This window comes from Ipomoea nil, unplaced genomic scaffold (assembly GCF_001879475.1).
Source record: "Ipomoea nil cultivar Tokyo-kokei standard unplaced genomic scaffold, Asagao_1.1 scaffold3069, whole genome shotgun sequence".
In the NCBI taxonomy this organism is placed as follows: Eukaryota; Viridiplantae; Streptophyta; class Magnoliopsida; order Solanales; family Convolvulaceae; genus Ipomoea; species Ipomoea nil.
Genome location: NW_017619497.1, coordinates 7,861,540 through 7,878,742, shown reverse-complemented (window position 1 = coordinate 7,878,742; position 17,203 = coordinate 7,861,540). Strand labels below are relative to the sequence as shown.

General features: G+C 36.1%; 1 protein-coding gene across 5 annotated transcripts; it reads right to left on the bottom strand.

The window, feature by feature from the left end:
* Window positions 1-1,595: 1,595 nt before the first annotated feature.
* On the bottom strand, window positions 1,596-16,588 carry LOC109164971 (G-type lectin S-receptor-like serine/threonine-protein kinase At1g11410). Of its 5 annotated transcripts, none has more exons than XM_019313544.1 (7): window positions 15,259-16,588; window positions 14,365-14,481; window positions 14,118-14,272; window positions 13,836-14,046; window positions 13,509-13,746; window positions 13,277-13,424; window positions 1,596-2,076 (listed from the first exon to the last, which is right to left on the bottom strand). In XM_019313544.1, exons 1-7 carry the CDS (start codon window positions 16,580-16,582, stop codon window positions 1,765-1,767), a joined length of 2,505 nt encoding a protein of 834 aa, XP_019169089.1. In that variant the 5' UTR covers window positions 16,583-16,588; the 3' UTR covers window positions 1,596-1,764. The 5 variants fall into 5 exon arrangements, with proteins under 5 accessions (XP_019169089.1, XP_019169087.1, XP_019169086.1 ...); XM_019313542.1 differs by lacking the exon at window positions 13,277-13,424 and adding an exon at window positions 2,179-2,326; XM_019313541.1 differs by lacking the exons at window positions 13,277-13,424; window positions 13,509-13,746; window positions 13,836-14,046; window positions 14,118-14,272 and adding exons at window positions 2,179-2,326; window positions 2,411-2,648; window positions 2,738-2,948; window positions 3,031-3,185.
* Window positions 16,589-17,203: the final 615 nt, after the last annotated feature.

The window sequence follows — 17,203 nt, the reverse complement described above, 5'->3', positions numbered from 1 at the left end:
AAAACTTGGGAATCAAGAAGACTAATGCCAGTTTCCCTCTTAATTGTTTGCTGGCTTGGTCTGTGGTAGACGTGGATGGTTGGGGAGATGGAAGAAAAGGTCAAAATTGAGACTGATGTATGTTTACTTATTTGTAGAAAATTGAATATGCTGAAATATAAGTTTTGGAAAATGTAATTAATGCAATACATATTACGATTTTAGTGCATTGATTTACACAATTTTCCAAAATAACCACTTGTAGTATAATAATATAATGTTGGATTGAGATTTTGCCACATAGCTAGGGTATAGTACTATTGACTGTTGAGATAAATACAACCAATTAAGGTATAGAATTTATGTCACCTTGCGCTCGAAACAATATAGAATAATAGACTTAAAAGTGATCACTGATCATCAAGTATCCAACTAGTCTCGAGGTCCTCACTCATGATCTGATTTATGACCTATAAAACTGGATGCATGTAGTCTAAAAACATGAATACAGTTACAACCCCCCGTATATTCTCACCGTCGGAATCAAAACTAACTTGCCTCAATATATGCCAATGACATTGTGGTGTGGTTTAGTGGTACAAAGTGACTCTTTTATATAAGAAGTCATGGGTTTGAACCTTAATGAGGACGATTTTGACTTTTTGTATTTTAGTAGATTGAGAAAGGGATGTATCATCACCTTATTTTAATAGTTATAATGCACTTAATTATACCTTGTTTTCTATAAAAAGTTTGAACTTCGAACTCTACTAAAATTAAAAGTTTAAAACCATAATGTTTCTTGTATAAATCCCTGGGTTACCAAGAACTTCATTTATTCCATACTTTGCTCGTATTTTTTACATTGAATAGTCAATCGTACCTAACTATCTATAATAAATACTTGGATTAGCCTGTTGATTCCTAAGTAGTAGATGGTAGGCAATAAATACTGGGATTATAGTGCTTCAATTTACACTAACTAGCAGTAATCATTATGTTGAATGCTTCATGCATTATTGTCTCTGTCCATTTTGTTAGTTGGAGGGAGGGATGAGTGATTTAGCATTGATTACATTGAATTCAGTGGTTATTATCCTTTGGAAGGGGTCAATTATGCCTCTGCATTATTTGAGCAATTAATGTCCCTTGTTGAAATGATCAATTTGAGCTTGCATTTGCTACATAAATACGACGTTTTTATTTATTTATTTTTATTATCATTATTTTATTAGGTTCAATCCAATTCAATACAGTTCCGTGTACAATCATTTAGTAATCACCAACTACGAGTCATTCAGTCACTTATAAGATAAAGTTTCCGATTGGGTAAAAAAAACAAAAAACAAACAAGGTATAAAACGTGTAGCTATGCGTTGGTCCATCAAGTCAAACACGAATGGAAAATATCTTGAGGTTGAAAGAGTAAATTATGCCATGGACCAGGGTCCACATAATATAATGGACTCTGAATCAAAATTATAAAGTACAGAATTCATACTTGTAAGTTACAGAATTGCATAACAAAAGACAAAAAATCATATCACAAGATACATATACATGTTATATATTTACTTATTTTTTAAATATGATTTAGGTAGGCATAGAATTTCACAATACAAAGAGACAGAAATTCATAATACTAATTTGTTTTAGGTACAGAATTCATACTTATAAAATACAGATTTCATAACACAAGACACAAAAATTCACAACATAACACACATACACATGCACCAGGGTTCACAATGCACTATAATTCCTGCTCCATGGTATAAGGATTGTTTAACGACCTACGAGTTCAGTAATTGACATAGTATTAATTGATTGATTTCCACCGTTACTTTTAGAATATGAGAATGGAGCAACTGTATTCTCTTGATTGAATATAAATCCCGGTGGTTTAGGACGAGCGAGTTCAATATCATTACTTAACATGAAAATCACATCTGACATTATTGGTCTGTCATTTGGATATAGTTGAACGCACAATAGACCAACATGGATGCACCTCAAAACTTCTCGACCATCATATGACTCCCCTAATGATGGATCCACTATTTCCATTGATCTTTCTTCATTCCACAAATCCCAAACCTGAAAATGTGTAACAAACATCAATAATTAAGGAAAAAATTGTAAGAACAATGTATGTTATTACTAAGGAATTGAAATTGTATAGTATAGAGATGCACTTACATCTCCAATTAAATTCAAAGAGTTCTGGTTGCGCTTGTATTTGTTCTTCTTCCCACAAACAATTTCCAACATCAACACACCGAAACTGAATACATCAGATTTTACAGAAAAATGACCCTCCATTGCATATTTCGGTGACATATAACCACTACAAAACAATACTTAACATTATAGTCTTAACCGTCAGTATGTTTATTATATTCATACACAATTAGTAAGGAGAAACACTCACAATGTCCCAACTACTCGATTTGTGTTTGCTTCAACTTGTTCTTCTTTAAAAATTCTAGCCATTCCAAAATCTGATATTTTTGGTTGCATGGAGGCATCTAACAAAACATTGCTAGCTTTTAAATCCCTGTGAATGATTTTTAATCTAGAATCTTGATGAAGGTATAATATCCCCTGAGCAATTCCCGAGATAATTTCAAAACGCTTTCTCCAATCCAAAGACATCCCCTCTCTATTGTCTGCAAAACCATTAAATAAAGTTGTTCATGTAATATTACAAGTATGAGCTAGATGAAGTATTGTTTAGCCTTAGCTGGTGTATATTTACCGAAGATGAAACTGTCGAGGCTTTTGTTGGGCAAGTACTCATACACCAACATCTTCTCCCCTCGTTGAACGCAACATCCTAAAAGCCTCACAAGATTTCTGTGTTGGAGTTTCGCTATTAGCATTACTTCATTTTTGAATTCTACTATCCCTTGAAGTGAAGTTCTTGTGAGTCTTTTGACAGCTAAAAGTTGTCCATTTTGCAATTTACCCTGCACTTACGGGCAATGCTCAATTAATTAGCGGTAACCAAATTATTATTGTAAAACTATACAGCAAAAGTTGTATTGTTACCTTGTAAACAGAACCAAATCCACCTTCTCCGAGTTTATTATCTTCAGAGAAGTTATCAGTGGCAGCTTCGATGGTGTTGAAATCAAAGGTTAACACATCTGTGGGTGCTTCGTCTGATAGCAAACTGCTTGTGGTATTGCTTGGTGGTTTTTTCCCTACAATTAACGTTAAAAGGCATCCATTTTCAAACCTTAAAATTCCAAGAAACTCATGTCAAGAGCTCTATGTCTAGAGTTATACCTTTTCTGATTTTGAGTATCAAACAGAAGAGCACAAGAATGACTGCAGCAATGGGCACAATCACAGTGGCTGTGAGCCTTTTCTTACCAAGCCCTTTAGATTTCTCTACAGGTTGAACTGAAAAAGAGAAATTAAAAGAATATAGTCTCTAATATTATATATGGGGTGAGTCTCCAGTGGGACTTTCAAATAGAAATATAATATAAATGAAAGATAAATTGATTGTTACTTAGAGAAAAAAATATAATATTTTTCAATTAAAATTTAGTATTTAAAGATTAAATAGTTACTTAGGAAAGAAATATAAAATGTTTTATATATATAATATATGTTATATATTATATATTATCAAAGCCTTAATTACATGGTAAGATATCAAGAACCCTTGTTGTCCACTGATTTTTGCAGAAATTATAAAAAAAAAAAAAAAAGATACCTAAATAAGATGCAGAGACTCGAATATACATATCTTGGCCTCCATTGGTGAACTCCCTCATATCAATCAACTCTCCATACCAAGTGATGCATCCTGTTCCTCCATTGCTGATATTGGAGCTTGCATATGCCGTGCATGAACAGTTGCTCAAACAACGCTCCTTGCATTCTTCCAACCCTATACCTGTGTTCACCTCCGCCGTTTCAGTGTCTGGGATTTTCATGCTCTCCATTCTCGCGAACCCCTCACCGTTATGGCACACCTCTGTGTTATTCCTCTGGCACCCATTTCTTCCGTCTCCCATCTCCCATTCCTTGCTTGACTTAGGCTTGAACCCGGGGAGGCATTTGCAGGGAAACCCCCCCTGATTTTGGGCATTGCAAACGCTGAAGGAACCACAGTGAGCATAAACGTCACAGTTGTCTTGGGGGAAGTACCAAATCCCGATCCATCTCTTCATATCGTCATCTCCTTGCCATATGATCTTACTGAATGCCCCAGATTCGTTTACCATTATTATTGTATATACAGACGGGACCAGTGTCAAGAACTCCATGGAGACCTCGTCCTGGTTTTCGATGTAGACGTAGGAGTTGATGTTTCCAGTCATTTCTGGAATGCCGCTCCATCTAACTCCATTCCATGACCCAATTCTCCACACCGGCCGGGTTTTGTCCTTGTACAAAATTGCCTGAGGCCTCCCTTTCAGCTCCCATCTCAGTACATACTCGCCCGGGCTGGGATCGTCCGGCGACTTCCACGACGTCACAAACCGATCATGGCCAGTTTTCTTGTCCACTCCCATTTTCATGTTCGGGAGTATTGTATTTGTGGGATAATCGAAACTCTGCCATGGAGTGGTCCGGCTATTCGGGTGGTCATGATACAAAACCAGATTCCCAGTTTCTTGTAGCTGAGCAGAATACGCTTTTATCCCCGTGGCTGAAAAAGAAAGACTTGTGTTCCAGACAGAAACATTGGTTTTCTTGTCCTGGATGACAAGATTTCCGGTGCTGTCGATTAAGAGGATTCCGGATGTACCGTTGACGGGGTTGATCCTGTTAGCAACCCAAACAACCAATTGGTTTGGTATTTTTCGGTACCAAATTCCGACGTATCGCTTGCCGGAGGTGGAATTCCCGGGTGTGAAGAAACCGAGAGCATAAGATTTTGCATTGGAGATTAATAAATCCCCGTCTTTGAGAGGTTGGTTGAAGGTAATGGTGTCTGTGGAGCTGCACAAGCATACAAGAAATGAAAGAAACATCGTCCATATGATGATTCTTGTGAACATGCTAGTTTGTCTTCCCATGCTGTCTACAGTTTTAAGGAAAGTATACAGCAAAAGAAGAACGAAGTGATGCTGGAAGACTAGCTTAGGATGTGGAAGAGATTTGATCTAAGCTAAGGGTTTTTATATGTTTTTTTTTTTCTTTTATGAGTATGGAAATTCGTAGCCACTGGTGTGCACTAATGATCACAAAGACATCTAGGGACGAGCCGATGTTGTTCTCACACAGTTGCTACTGGTGTGACTTAATCACGGGTCATTATTTCTAAACTTCATCCTGTGAACAACCCAGCTGTCACAGGGCTGTACATTTTGTTAGTTGGAGTGAGGGATGAATGATTTAATTTGCAGAATTGATTACATTAAATTCAGTGGTTATTATTATCTTTTCGATGGGGTCAATTATGCCTCTGCATTATTTGAGTAATTAATGTCCCTTGTTGAATACATCAATTTGAGCTTGCATTTGCTACATACATACAACGTTTTTTAATTAATTATTTTTTTATTTTAGGTTCAATCCAATTCATTAGTCTTCGGTATATACAATCATTTAGTCATCGTCCAACTACAAGTACAGTCATTCAGTCATACGATAAAGTTTCCGGTTGGGATAAAATTGAGTATTATCTTACGGCGATAAAATTGGGAACTTAATTTGGTAAGAACGATATAGTCTAAGACTAAATCATTAATTTTGTTATAGTTAAGACACCAAATCCGTCATTAATTCTATTTAAAAGTTTATCAGTTTGAATTTAATTAGTTTAATATAAAATATAATGTGTGATATAAATAATAATATTTTAGTACAATTTAATTTTGTTAAAATTATGGTATAAGTAATTTAATTTTTAATTAATATATATTCATATTAGTCTATTAGTCTTTGAGAGTGTGGTTGAAGGTAATGGTGTTTGTGGAACTGCACAAACATACCAGAAATGAAAGAAACATCGTCAAGACGATGATTCTTGTGAACATGCTACTTTGTCTTCCCATGTTTTCAGTTTGCTGCAGCTGTCTACAGTTTAAGGAAATTGTTTGCTTTGATTTATGGGAAACTTGGGAATCAAGAAGACTAAAGCCAGTTTCCCTCTTAGAGCATCCTTATCAGTTGAGGTTATTTCTCAATTATTTGTGGGTCCCAACATTCACTTCATCCTCCACCATCTCATTCAATCACAAAAAACCTTTCCCTATAGCAATTTTGAGTTATTTCTCAATTTTTTATGCACTCATCATTTAACCCACTATATTTTAATTATTTCTCTTACTTACTGGGCCCACAAATATACCATACTTTGCAGGAGAAATATTTTTGAAATAACTCCTCCCAATATCAGCTATTAACTTTGGGTGGAGAGAATTCATTCAGAAATAACTACTAGTGTGAATGCTCTTAACTGTTTGCTGGATTGGTCTCTGGTAGACGTGGATGGTTTGGGAGATGGAAGAAAAGGTCAAAACTGAGACTGATGTATCTGTACTTATTTGTGGAAAATGTAATATGCTGAAATATACAAGTGTAATTAATGCAATACATATTACGATTTTGGTGCATTGATTTTCACAATTTTACAAAATAACCAATTGTAGTATATATAATGTTGGTTTGAGATTTTGTCAAAGGGAAAATAAAACGCTAGGTAGCTAGGATTTCAGCCCTATTGACAGTTAAGGTAAATATAACCCGACAAGGTATTACAGGGCGTTTGGTTGGAGGGGGGAATTATGTGGGAAAGGAATTGTAATTCCATGGGAGTTGAATTACTGGGAATAAAGTGGTAATTTAAATTCCAGTGTTTGGTTGACAGGAATAGAATTACTGGGAATTTCAATTCCAATGTTTGGTATACATGGGAATTGAAAGGGAATAAGTAGTATAAAGTCCAAAATGTTCATTATTGTTGTTAGATATTAATTTTAGGTTAAAAAAAGGAAGGGATAATTTTGACTCATCACTATCTTTTTTTCCCAGAAATTAAAATACCATGGGGGGACATGGGATTTTAATTCCATGAAAATGGGGAATTGCAATTCCCTTCAACCAAACTACGGAATTTAATGGCCTTTGGAATTAGGTGGGAATTAAGTGGGAAGGGAATTTAAAATCCCTCCAACCAAACGCCCTGTTATAGAATTTATGTCATCTTGCTCTCGAAATAATATGGAATAATAAACTTAGAAGTGATCATCAAGTATCCAACTAGCCCCGAAGTCCTCACTCAAGACTTGATTTATGACCTAGACAACTGGATGTAGTCTAAAGACCTGGAGACATAACAATCGCCCAATATTCTCATTGGCACTGTCGGAATCAAAACTAACTTGTCTCAATACATGTACCATCACCTTATTTGAATAGTTATAATGCACTTATTATACCTTGTTTATTGTAAATATATAGCACCCGATAGTATACTACTGAAAAGGGTTTGAATTTTGAACTCTACTAATTAAGAACTTCATTTATTTCATAATGTTCTTGTATAAAGCTCTGGGCTACCAAGAACTTCATTTATTCCATACTTTATAAATGCTGAGATTAATCTACATGGATAGTTCAGTAGTATTAGATTATGGGTAATAAATACTAAGATTATAGTAGTTGGAGCGAGGGATGAATGATTTAATTTGCAGCATTGAATTCAGTGGTTATTATCCTTTGGAAGGGGTCAATTATATATGCCTCTGCATTCTTTGAGTAATTAATGTCACTTGTTGAATTGATCAATATGAGCTTGCATTTTTTTTTTATTTGTACCGTCGGGCACAGTGACTAATTCTCTTGTTGAATTGTAGGTATTGTTTTTTTGAGTAGGACAGCTGGCCTAGAGATTTAAAGTTACTTCATACCCAAAGTCAAGCTATGATCAAACCCTTGACCTTTGATTAATGATGAATGAGTCCCTTCCACTTTACCACACTTGACCGATAAGTGCTTATTTGTCTATATTTTCCCCCCTTTCACTAAGCCATTTTGCTTATAGATCATTCCAAATTTCATGAGATTATGATTAAATTGTGTTATTTTGCAAAGAGTTTTAATTTGTTTGAAAACAAATATGAGTATTTTCAGGCATTTTGGTGGACATTGGAGTCAAGTGAAGCGTTTTGGATGCATTAGGAGTCCATGGGAGCCAAGGAGAAGTTAAGAGGATGGACAAAACACTTCCAATGGAGCCTAAGAGTGGTGTATTCAATGGTCTTAGTCATTTGGACAAACCAAAACAAAAGAGGAGCAAAAGATCAAAAAATTGCAATTTTCGCTCATTTTGACCACTGTTCGATAATTTGACCATATCTCAGCCTAGGAATGTCCAAATGAAGTGATTCTTCCACCATTGGAAAGAAGACTCGAAAGGATACAACTTTCATGAAGATCCCAAAGCTTAGTTCTGAAGAAAAAAGAGGTCAAAATCAGCCTGCAAACCGAAGTATCGTTGCAGAGTGACTTTGGACGAGTCGAAAGTTGGCAGAATGGCACGTTTTTCACTCTGTAATTTCTCGACGCGTCGAAACCCCCAGATTTGCAGATTTCTAGCTCGCCCCTGCTCTTATTTAAGTGGGTTTTCACCTATTTCTCCATGGTTTTGGACCATATCCGAACCCTAGTCATTTCCTTTCACTCCCTTTCATATTTTAGTGTTAGATTAGGCTTAGATTTAGGTTTCTTAACACTTTTGAAACTTGTAATCTTGGATTTGAAGCTTGGATTCCAACATTTTAAGATTCTACCATCCAATTTATTTAGAAAAGTTTTATTTCCCTTATCTCTTTATTTTGCAAGATTTACATTTATTACTTGTGTTTTTTTGTTCTTAATGTTATTGAATCATGAGTAGTTGATGTTAGCACATCTGTTCTTGTTTTTATGGTTATTTTGAATCATCACAGTAATTAAGCTCTTTCATTTTGCTTATTTAATACATGTTTTCCTTGCTATTATCATTTAATTATGGTTCGCACTTGTTTTGAATGTTTTACGGTGTTTGTTAGTGTTTTTGAACCATTGTAGGTCAATTCTATGAGCAAGGGAAGTTCAAGGATGAGTTTGGAGCAATTTTGGACAAGTTCAGGACCCAGAGGACTCGACGCGTCGAGAATTTCCAGAAAGGTTTATGATCGAGACCAGCAGGTCTCGACGCGTGGAGAATTGGCTCGACGCGTCGGGCGCAGCAGGTCTCGACGCGTGGAGAATTGGCTCGACGCGTCGGGCGCAGCACGAAGTCGCGAGATATTTGAGTCCAATTTTGTACCAGATTCCTTTTTCGTCTCAACTTTATACCTACTATAAAATCCCTCCTTCCTCAACCCTAAACGACACACCGGGAGATTTTTTAGAGTTCTTTGTAGACAAGAAAGAGAGAAATCAAGAGGCTCAAGTCGTCTTTGGAAGCAAGGAGGAAGCCAGGGAGATTTGGGAGAATCGCTTGGTTAATTCTTGTACTCTTCTGATGATTTGTAATCCTTTATTCATATTTGCTATGTATAATTTAGCCATGCTCGGCTAAATTCTTTAAGGATTTTTGGGTGAATTTGTTTATAAACCTATGTGCCTAGTTCGTTAATTTCTAAATATATTTATGTTTGGTTTTATGATTTGTGTTGCAATCTTGTTTTAATCTGTTGTTGTTGGTAGTTAAAGGCCTAAATTACTAGCTTCACAGTCATGTTTGTGTCACCAATGGGAGTTGGGGCATAAATTAGGGCACACACGATTGCACCTAATGGTTGGTCCTTGGGAAAGGGGAACTTATTAGGGGAAGTTTATTCTAGATTATTGCTCATCGGGAGATGGTAGTAATTAGGAATAATTGAATGCTGATCTTTGATCTTATTGGGTGTTTAAGCCATGGGAGTGGAAATTCACTAGGAATAGAGATTACGGGAGTAATTCGATTTCACTTTGCATTCCCATACAAATCTTAATTCCAAATCAAATATTACAAACGTTAATTGGCACTAGGTGATTAAACATTGTGATCCCAAGAATCCTATTTTGCTCTATTGTCTACAAAACCTTGCTACTTATTTTATTCTGCTTGTTATTTTATGCAATCAATCAACCTTCAAGTTTTGTTCGGACTAGTTTCATATGAGTAACCTAGTAGCTAGTGATTAGTACACCACCTCTCTGTGGTTCGACAACCCGAATACTCCGGGTATTATTTGTTTGCCCCAAATTACAGCAATCAGTAGTTAGTTTATGGACTTGAGTTAGGGTTGTATTACCTATCTTAACGCTTAATTTGTGACTAGTGCAAAAAGAGGAAAGAACTCTAACCTAGGGTTCATATGTTTATGAGGGTATTGTATTTATATCTTGTTAATGTTTGATGTACACATTCATTGTCATATATTTGGAGGATTCCATGCCTCAATGGGAGTTGGGTGATTAATTCGAGCCACCACTTGCATAGACTCGATTTCTTCCTACGAAAATATGAGAAATTGGGAGCTTTAATTTAAATGCTTTGTATGTTTGATGGACTTGGAATTGATACGTCACGAGAGTGGGACAATTTCTTGTTTATTAATCACGAGAGTGGTTCGTAGACTAGGATACCTATGTGCATTCCACTTGATTCATTGGTTATTTGTTCCCCCTAATCCCATAGATTATTAAAGTATCTAGATGATAATGTCCCGTGTTATTTTGTGTTTGTGTTATTTTGTTTAGTTATCGTAGTCTCAACCTTGTTATGAGTTGCTTAGCTTCTTGTTAATTGCATAGTTGTTCGTGATTGCGTGTTACATGCCATAACTCTCAATCCCCTGAGGACGTCATTTGACACCGTACACTCACTATCATTCATTTTTGCTACAACCAACACTCCAGGTTATTTGAGCTTGCATTTGCTACATACATACAATGTTTTTTAATTTATTTTTATTATCATTATTTTATTAAGTTCAATCAAATTCATTAGATCGACGACTGTAGTATACAATCATTTAGTAATCACTAATTAGAAGTCATTCAGTCACTTACTCACTTATAGGATAAAGTTTCCGGTTGGAATAAAAAACAAAAAACAAAAACAAACAAAAACAAAAAAAAAACAAACAAACAAACAAGGAATAATTGTGTAGCTATGTGTTGATCCATCAAGTCAGTCACGTATAGGATAAAGTTTCCGATTGGGATAAAAAAAAAAAAAAAAAAAAAAAAAAAAAAAAAAAGGTATAACCGTGTAGTTATGCGTTGGTCCACCAAGTCGAACATGAATGGAAAATATCTTGAGGTTGAAGAGTACTGATTATGTCTACAATGTAATAATCATGATTAGGTCGTTTTAATCAAAGGGAATAAGTTATGTGATTTATGGCTCACAATCAAGAACAGGTAATTATGCATTAATTATTATCATTATTCTAGAGGCCCAACAGGAACATGAACCACAGAGGCTAGACCGGTGCTCACTGCGCACAAGGAACCCCCCTCACTTTGAGAGGTTGCTCTCACTCTGCCGCTGGTGAGACTCGATCTCTGGTCATTCTTTCAAAGTTTCACCTCTATGACCAGTTGATCTGCCCATGCGGGTAAATTATTATCATTATTTGTAATATTTTTGGAGTACAACTCTGTTATAATGTAATATAAAAATATTGGATGCATCATTTGTATATATAAGTGTTATACAATAGTTGCAAATCACATCGCGTCAATCAAAAGACATATCATATATGTTGTATTGTAAATGCAATTATATTTTAATTTACAATGATCCTTACTAGGCTTTATACAAATAATTACATTAAAATCCTACACACCGGTTAATTATATTCATGTTGAGTGATAACGACGGTTTTCACCATATCCATCAAATATCAAATCACAGTATAGAGTTAATATATCATTCTTTCAAAAGGCTGAACCCAACCCTAAGGACTCCCCACACTCCGACCCGACAGAACCACAGAAGCTAGCCCGGTGCTCATTCCACTAGAGATAACTCTTGTAATATTAAGAATTGATGCAAAGTGGAGTTAAGCACACGTTAAAACTACCTTTTTAAAAGTTAGGTCTATCATTAATTAGTTTAAAAGCTAGGCCTATCATTAATTAGTTGGATTGATATGATTAAGCATAAAGCAAACAAGACAAGGAAAACAAATAACCGGTACTTGTTTGATTCAAGCTAAGACGCCAAATATTGTACTAAGGATTTCGGAATTAAACTAAGGCAAAGGGTAAGTGAGATTCACAAAAGTGTCCAATTACCACTCTCGTGGCAATTCAACTCAAGATTGCCCAAATAAGAACACAAGACATAAATTCTCCTTTAACACCTGAAATACTCTCGTATTGGACATCAAGTGTGTGAATGTGTAGCTAGTGTACAAGCTTTACTCTCGTAGCAACAAACACACTCCAAATAAATAATATATAATTTGGATCCAACAATTATACACAATTTCACAACAGACCCAATTCACACAACAGACCCTAGAACACCCAAATAATCCCTTTATGCAATACAACTCATATAGGCATCAATAGCAAGAAATCAAACCAAATCCTAGTCTCAAAACACTTAGCTACTCATAATATAACAATAGATACACAATATTTAAAGGAGTAATTGAAAGGATAAATGAAAAATAAAGGGAAGAGATGAATAAAATATTATTTAAGTACATAATTTATGTTCATAGGTTTGAATTTCACAACACAAGACACAAAAATTCATAACATAATACATAATTACTAATTTGTTTCAAGTACGGAATTCATACTCATAAAATACAGATTTCATAACACAAGAAATAAAATTCACAATATTTAGAGACATACACATGCACCAGGGTTCACACTGCACTGTGGACCCTGGTCCATGGTATAAGGATTGTTTAACGACCTACGAGTTCAGTAATTGACATAGTATTAATTGATTGATTTCCACCGTTACTTGTAGAATATGAGAATGGAGCATGTGTATTCTCTTGATTGAATATAAATCCTGGTGGTTTAGGACGAGCGAGTTCAATATTATTACTTAACATGAAAATCACTTCTGACATGATTGGTCTGTCATCTGGATATAGTTGAACACACAATAGACCGACATGGATACACCTCAAAACTTCTCGACCATCATCCGAATCCCCTAATGATGAATCCACTATTTCCATTGATCTTTCTTCATTCCATAAATCCCATACCTGAAAATGTGTAACACACATCAATATTTAAGAAAAAAATTGTAAGAACAATGTATATGTTATTAAAGAATTGAAAAATTGTATAGTATCTATAGAGATGCACTTACATCTCCAATTAAATTCAAAGAGTTTTCGTTGCGCTTGTATTTGTTCTTCTTCCCACAAACAATTTCCAACATCAAAACACCGAAACTGAATACATCTGATTTTATAGAAAAGTGACCCTCCATTGCATATTCCGGTGACATATAACCACTATAAAACAATATTTAACATTATAGTCTTAAATGTCAGTATGTTTATGATATTCATACACAATTAGTAAGGAGAAACACTCACTATGTTCCAACTACTCGATTTGTGTTTGCTTCAACCTGTTCTTCTTTAAAAATTCTAGTCATTCCGAAATCCGATATTTTTGGTTGCATGGAGGCATCTAACAAAACATTGCTAGCTTTTAAATCCCTGTGAATGATTTTTAATCTAGAATCTTGATGAAGATATAATATCCCTTGAGCAATTCCCGAGATAATTTCAAAACGCTTTCTCCAATCCAAAGACATCCCCTCTCTATTATCTGCAAAACCATTAAATAAAGTTGTTCATGTAATATTACAAGTATGAGCTAGATGAAGTATTGTTTAGCCTTAGCTGGTGTATATTTACCGAAGATGAAACTGTCGAGGCTTTTGTTAGGCAAGTACTCATACACCAACATCTTTTCCCCTTGTTGAACGCAACATCCTAAAAGCCTCACAAGATTTCTGTGTTGGAGTTTCGCTATTAGCATTACTTCATTTTTGAATTCTACTATCCCTTGAAGTGAAGTTCTTGTGAGTCTTTTGACAGCTAAAAGTTGTCCATTTTGCAACTTACCCTGCACGAACGGGCAATGCTCAATTAATTAGCTATAACTAAATTATTATTGTAAAACTATACTGCAATTACCTTGTAAACAGAACCAAATCCGCCTTCTCCGAGTTTATTATCTTCAGAGAAGTTATCAGTGGCAGCTTCAATGGTGTTGAAATCAAAGGTTAACACATCTGCGGTTCCTTCGTCGGATAACAAACTACTTGTGGTATTACTTGGTGGTTTTTTACCTACAATTAACGTTAAATAATGACATCCATTTTCAAACCTTAATTAAAACTTCAAGAAACTCATGTCGAGAGCTCTCTTTCTAGATTTATACCTTCTCTGATTTTCAGTATAAAACAAAAGAGCACAAGAATGACTGCAGCAATGGGCACAATCACAGTGGCCGTGAGCCTTTTCTCACCAAGCCCTTTAGATTTCTTTACAGGTTGAGCTGAAAATGAAAAATTAAAAGAATATTATATATGGGTGAGTCTCCAGTGAGACTTTCTTAGGATGAGACACTGGTTCAAATAGAAATGTAATATAAATAAAAAATAAATTGATAGTTACTTAGAGAAAAAAAAAATGTAATACTTTTAAATTAAAATATAATATTTAAAAATTAAAAAGTTACTTAGAAAAAAATATAAGATTTTCATATAATATATATTACCGTATATATTAAAGTCTTAATTATATGGATATCAGTTAGAGCTGTCAAAACGGGTCCAATTTAGCAAGTCGGGCATATTTAACCCGCATTGTAAACGGGCTAGGTTGAAACCCGTATAACCCGTGTGGAGGCACGGGTTATATGAATTGCCCCATCAGCTTGTCCAACCACGTGTTAGGTTGGGATTTTTTAAACCGTGTAAAAACGGGTCGGGTTGACCCGTTTATGGGCAAACCTGAGACGAACGGTTCGTTTTACCACTTCCTTGCTTCGTGGTGAACGGGCCAGGTTGGCCCGTTTATGGACAAACCTGAGACGAACTGGCCTGTTTTGCCACTTCCTTGCTTTGTGGTAATTAATTTTTTTAAAAAAAAAAATTTATAAGGAAGGGATACCCTATAGGGGAGCAATCGGGTACCGATGGACTACATAAGGTCCTTGGTTAATTAAGTTTATTTAAACTCATGTTAGATTACATTTATATCTATCAAGAAAGTATAATACTTATATTGAAGTATAAAATGCTGATTTTTGGAGAAATTGTAGTGAAGTTACCTAAATCAGATGCAGAGACTCGAATATACATATCTTGGCCTCCTTTGGTGAACTCCCTCATATCTATCAACTCTCCATACCAAGTGATGCATCCACTTCCTCCATAGCTAATATTCGAGCTTGCATACGCCGTGCATGAACAGTTGTTCAAACAACGCTCCTTGCATTCTTCCAACCCTATCCCTCTGTTCACCTCCGCCGTCTCAGTGTCTGGGATCTTCATGCTCTCCAGTCTCGCGAACCCCTCACCGTTATGGCACACCTCTGTGTTATTCCTCTGGCACCCATTTCTTCCGTCTCCCATTCCCCATTCCTTGCTTGACTTGGGCTTAAACCCAGGGAGACATTTGCAGGGAAATCCCTCCAGATTTTGGGCATTGCAAACGCTGAAAGAACCACAGTGAGCATAAAAGTCACAGTTGTCTTGGGGGAAGTACCAAATCCCGACCCATCTCTTCATTTCATCATCTCCTTGCCATATGATCTTACTGAAAGCCCCGGATTCGTTTACCATTACTATTGTATATACAGACGGGTCCATTGTCAAGAACTGCATGGAGACCTCGTCCTGGTTTTCGATGTAGATGTAGGAGTTGATGTTTGAAGTCATTTCGGGAATGCCGCTCCATCTAACTCCATTCCATGACCCAATTCTCCACACCGGCTGGGTTTTGTCCTTGTACACAATTGACTGAGGCATCCCTTTCAGCTCCCATCTCAGTACATACTCGCCGGGGCTAGGATCGTCCGGCGACTTCCACGACGTAACAAACCGCTCCAGGCCAGTTTTCTTGTCCACTCCGATTTTCATGTTCGGGAGTATTGTATTTGTGGGATAATCGAAACTCTGCCATGGAGTGGCCCGGCTATCCGGGTGGTCATGATACAGAACCAGATTCCCAGTTTCTTGTAGCTTAGCAGAATAAGCTTTTAGGTTTATCCCCGTGGTCGGAAAAGAAAGACTTGTGCTCCAGACAGAAACATTGGTTTTGTTGTCTTGGATGACAAGATTTCCGGTGCTGTCGATGAAGAGGATTCCGGATGTACCGTTGACGGGGTTGTTCCGGTTAGCAACCCAAACAACCAATTGGTCTGGTATTTTTCGGTACCAAATTCCGACGTATCGCTTGCCGCCGGTGGAATTCTTCCCGGGGGTGAAGAAGCCGAGAGCAAAAGATTTTGCATTGGAGATTAATAAATCCCCGTCTTTGAGAGGTTGGTCGAAGGTAATTGTGTCTGTGGAACTGCACAAACATACCCGAAATGAAAGAAACATCATCGTCAAGACGATGATTCTAGTGAACATGCTAGTTTGTCTTCCCATGTTTAAGAAGAACACGAAGTAATGGTGGAAGACTAGCTTAGGATGCTTCAGTTGTTCAGTTTTACAAAATCATTTTAATATATATGTATTACTCCGTAATTAATTGTTTGCTGACGGGCCGTCCGTGATTGCGGAGAACGAAGAAAAGGCCAAGAATGAGATTAATGTTTGTATTTTTTATCTGTAAAATCTAAAAGAGAAGATAGAAAAGGTCAAGATTGAGACTGATTTCTGTAAAATATATGGTAGTTTGGTCCTCCAGCTATGATTAAATACTTAAAATTCACTCTTTTGATCTTGACTTATCAAAGTCACAAATCAAAGTTGTGACCAAATAGTTCCTAATAAAATTTGCTCGGGAATCAAAAGCACAAGATCAACATAGTTGTATGTAAACTCAGAGCAATAGCATGATGAACTAAAAAGTATCTAGGTCTTATTTTTAAAATGATGAATTATTATTTTTATTAACCGCATTTAACCAACCCTCCAACCAAATGCTTCTGCCAGCATTGAATGCGGACCAGCTTGTTGAAGACAAAAGTACATCGAACTCATATGAAGCTTTGTCATGAGCCGATTGTATTCATTAAGTATAGGTTCAATCAAGATTTGCTTTTT

Coding starts and splice junctions, on each gene's coding strand:
- LOC109164971 (XM_019313544.1), bottom strand. CDS start 16,582: ATGGGAAGACAAACTAGCATGTTCACTAGAATCATCGTCTTGACGATG. Junction 14,273..14,364: donor TATACTGAAAATCAGAGAAG/GTATAAATCTAG, acceptor CGTTAATTGTAG/GTAAAAAACCACCAAGTAAT. Junction 14,047..14,117: donor GATTTGGTTCTGTTTACAAG/GTAATTGCAGTA, acceptor CCGTTCGTGCAG/GGTAAGTTGCAAAATGGACA.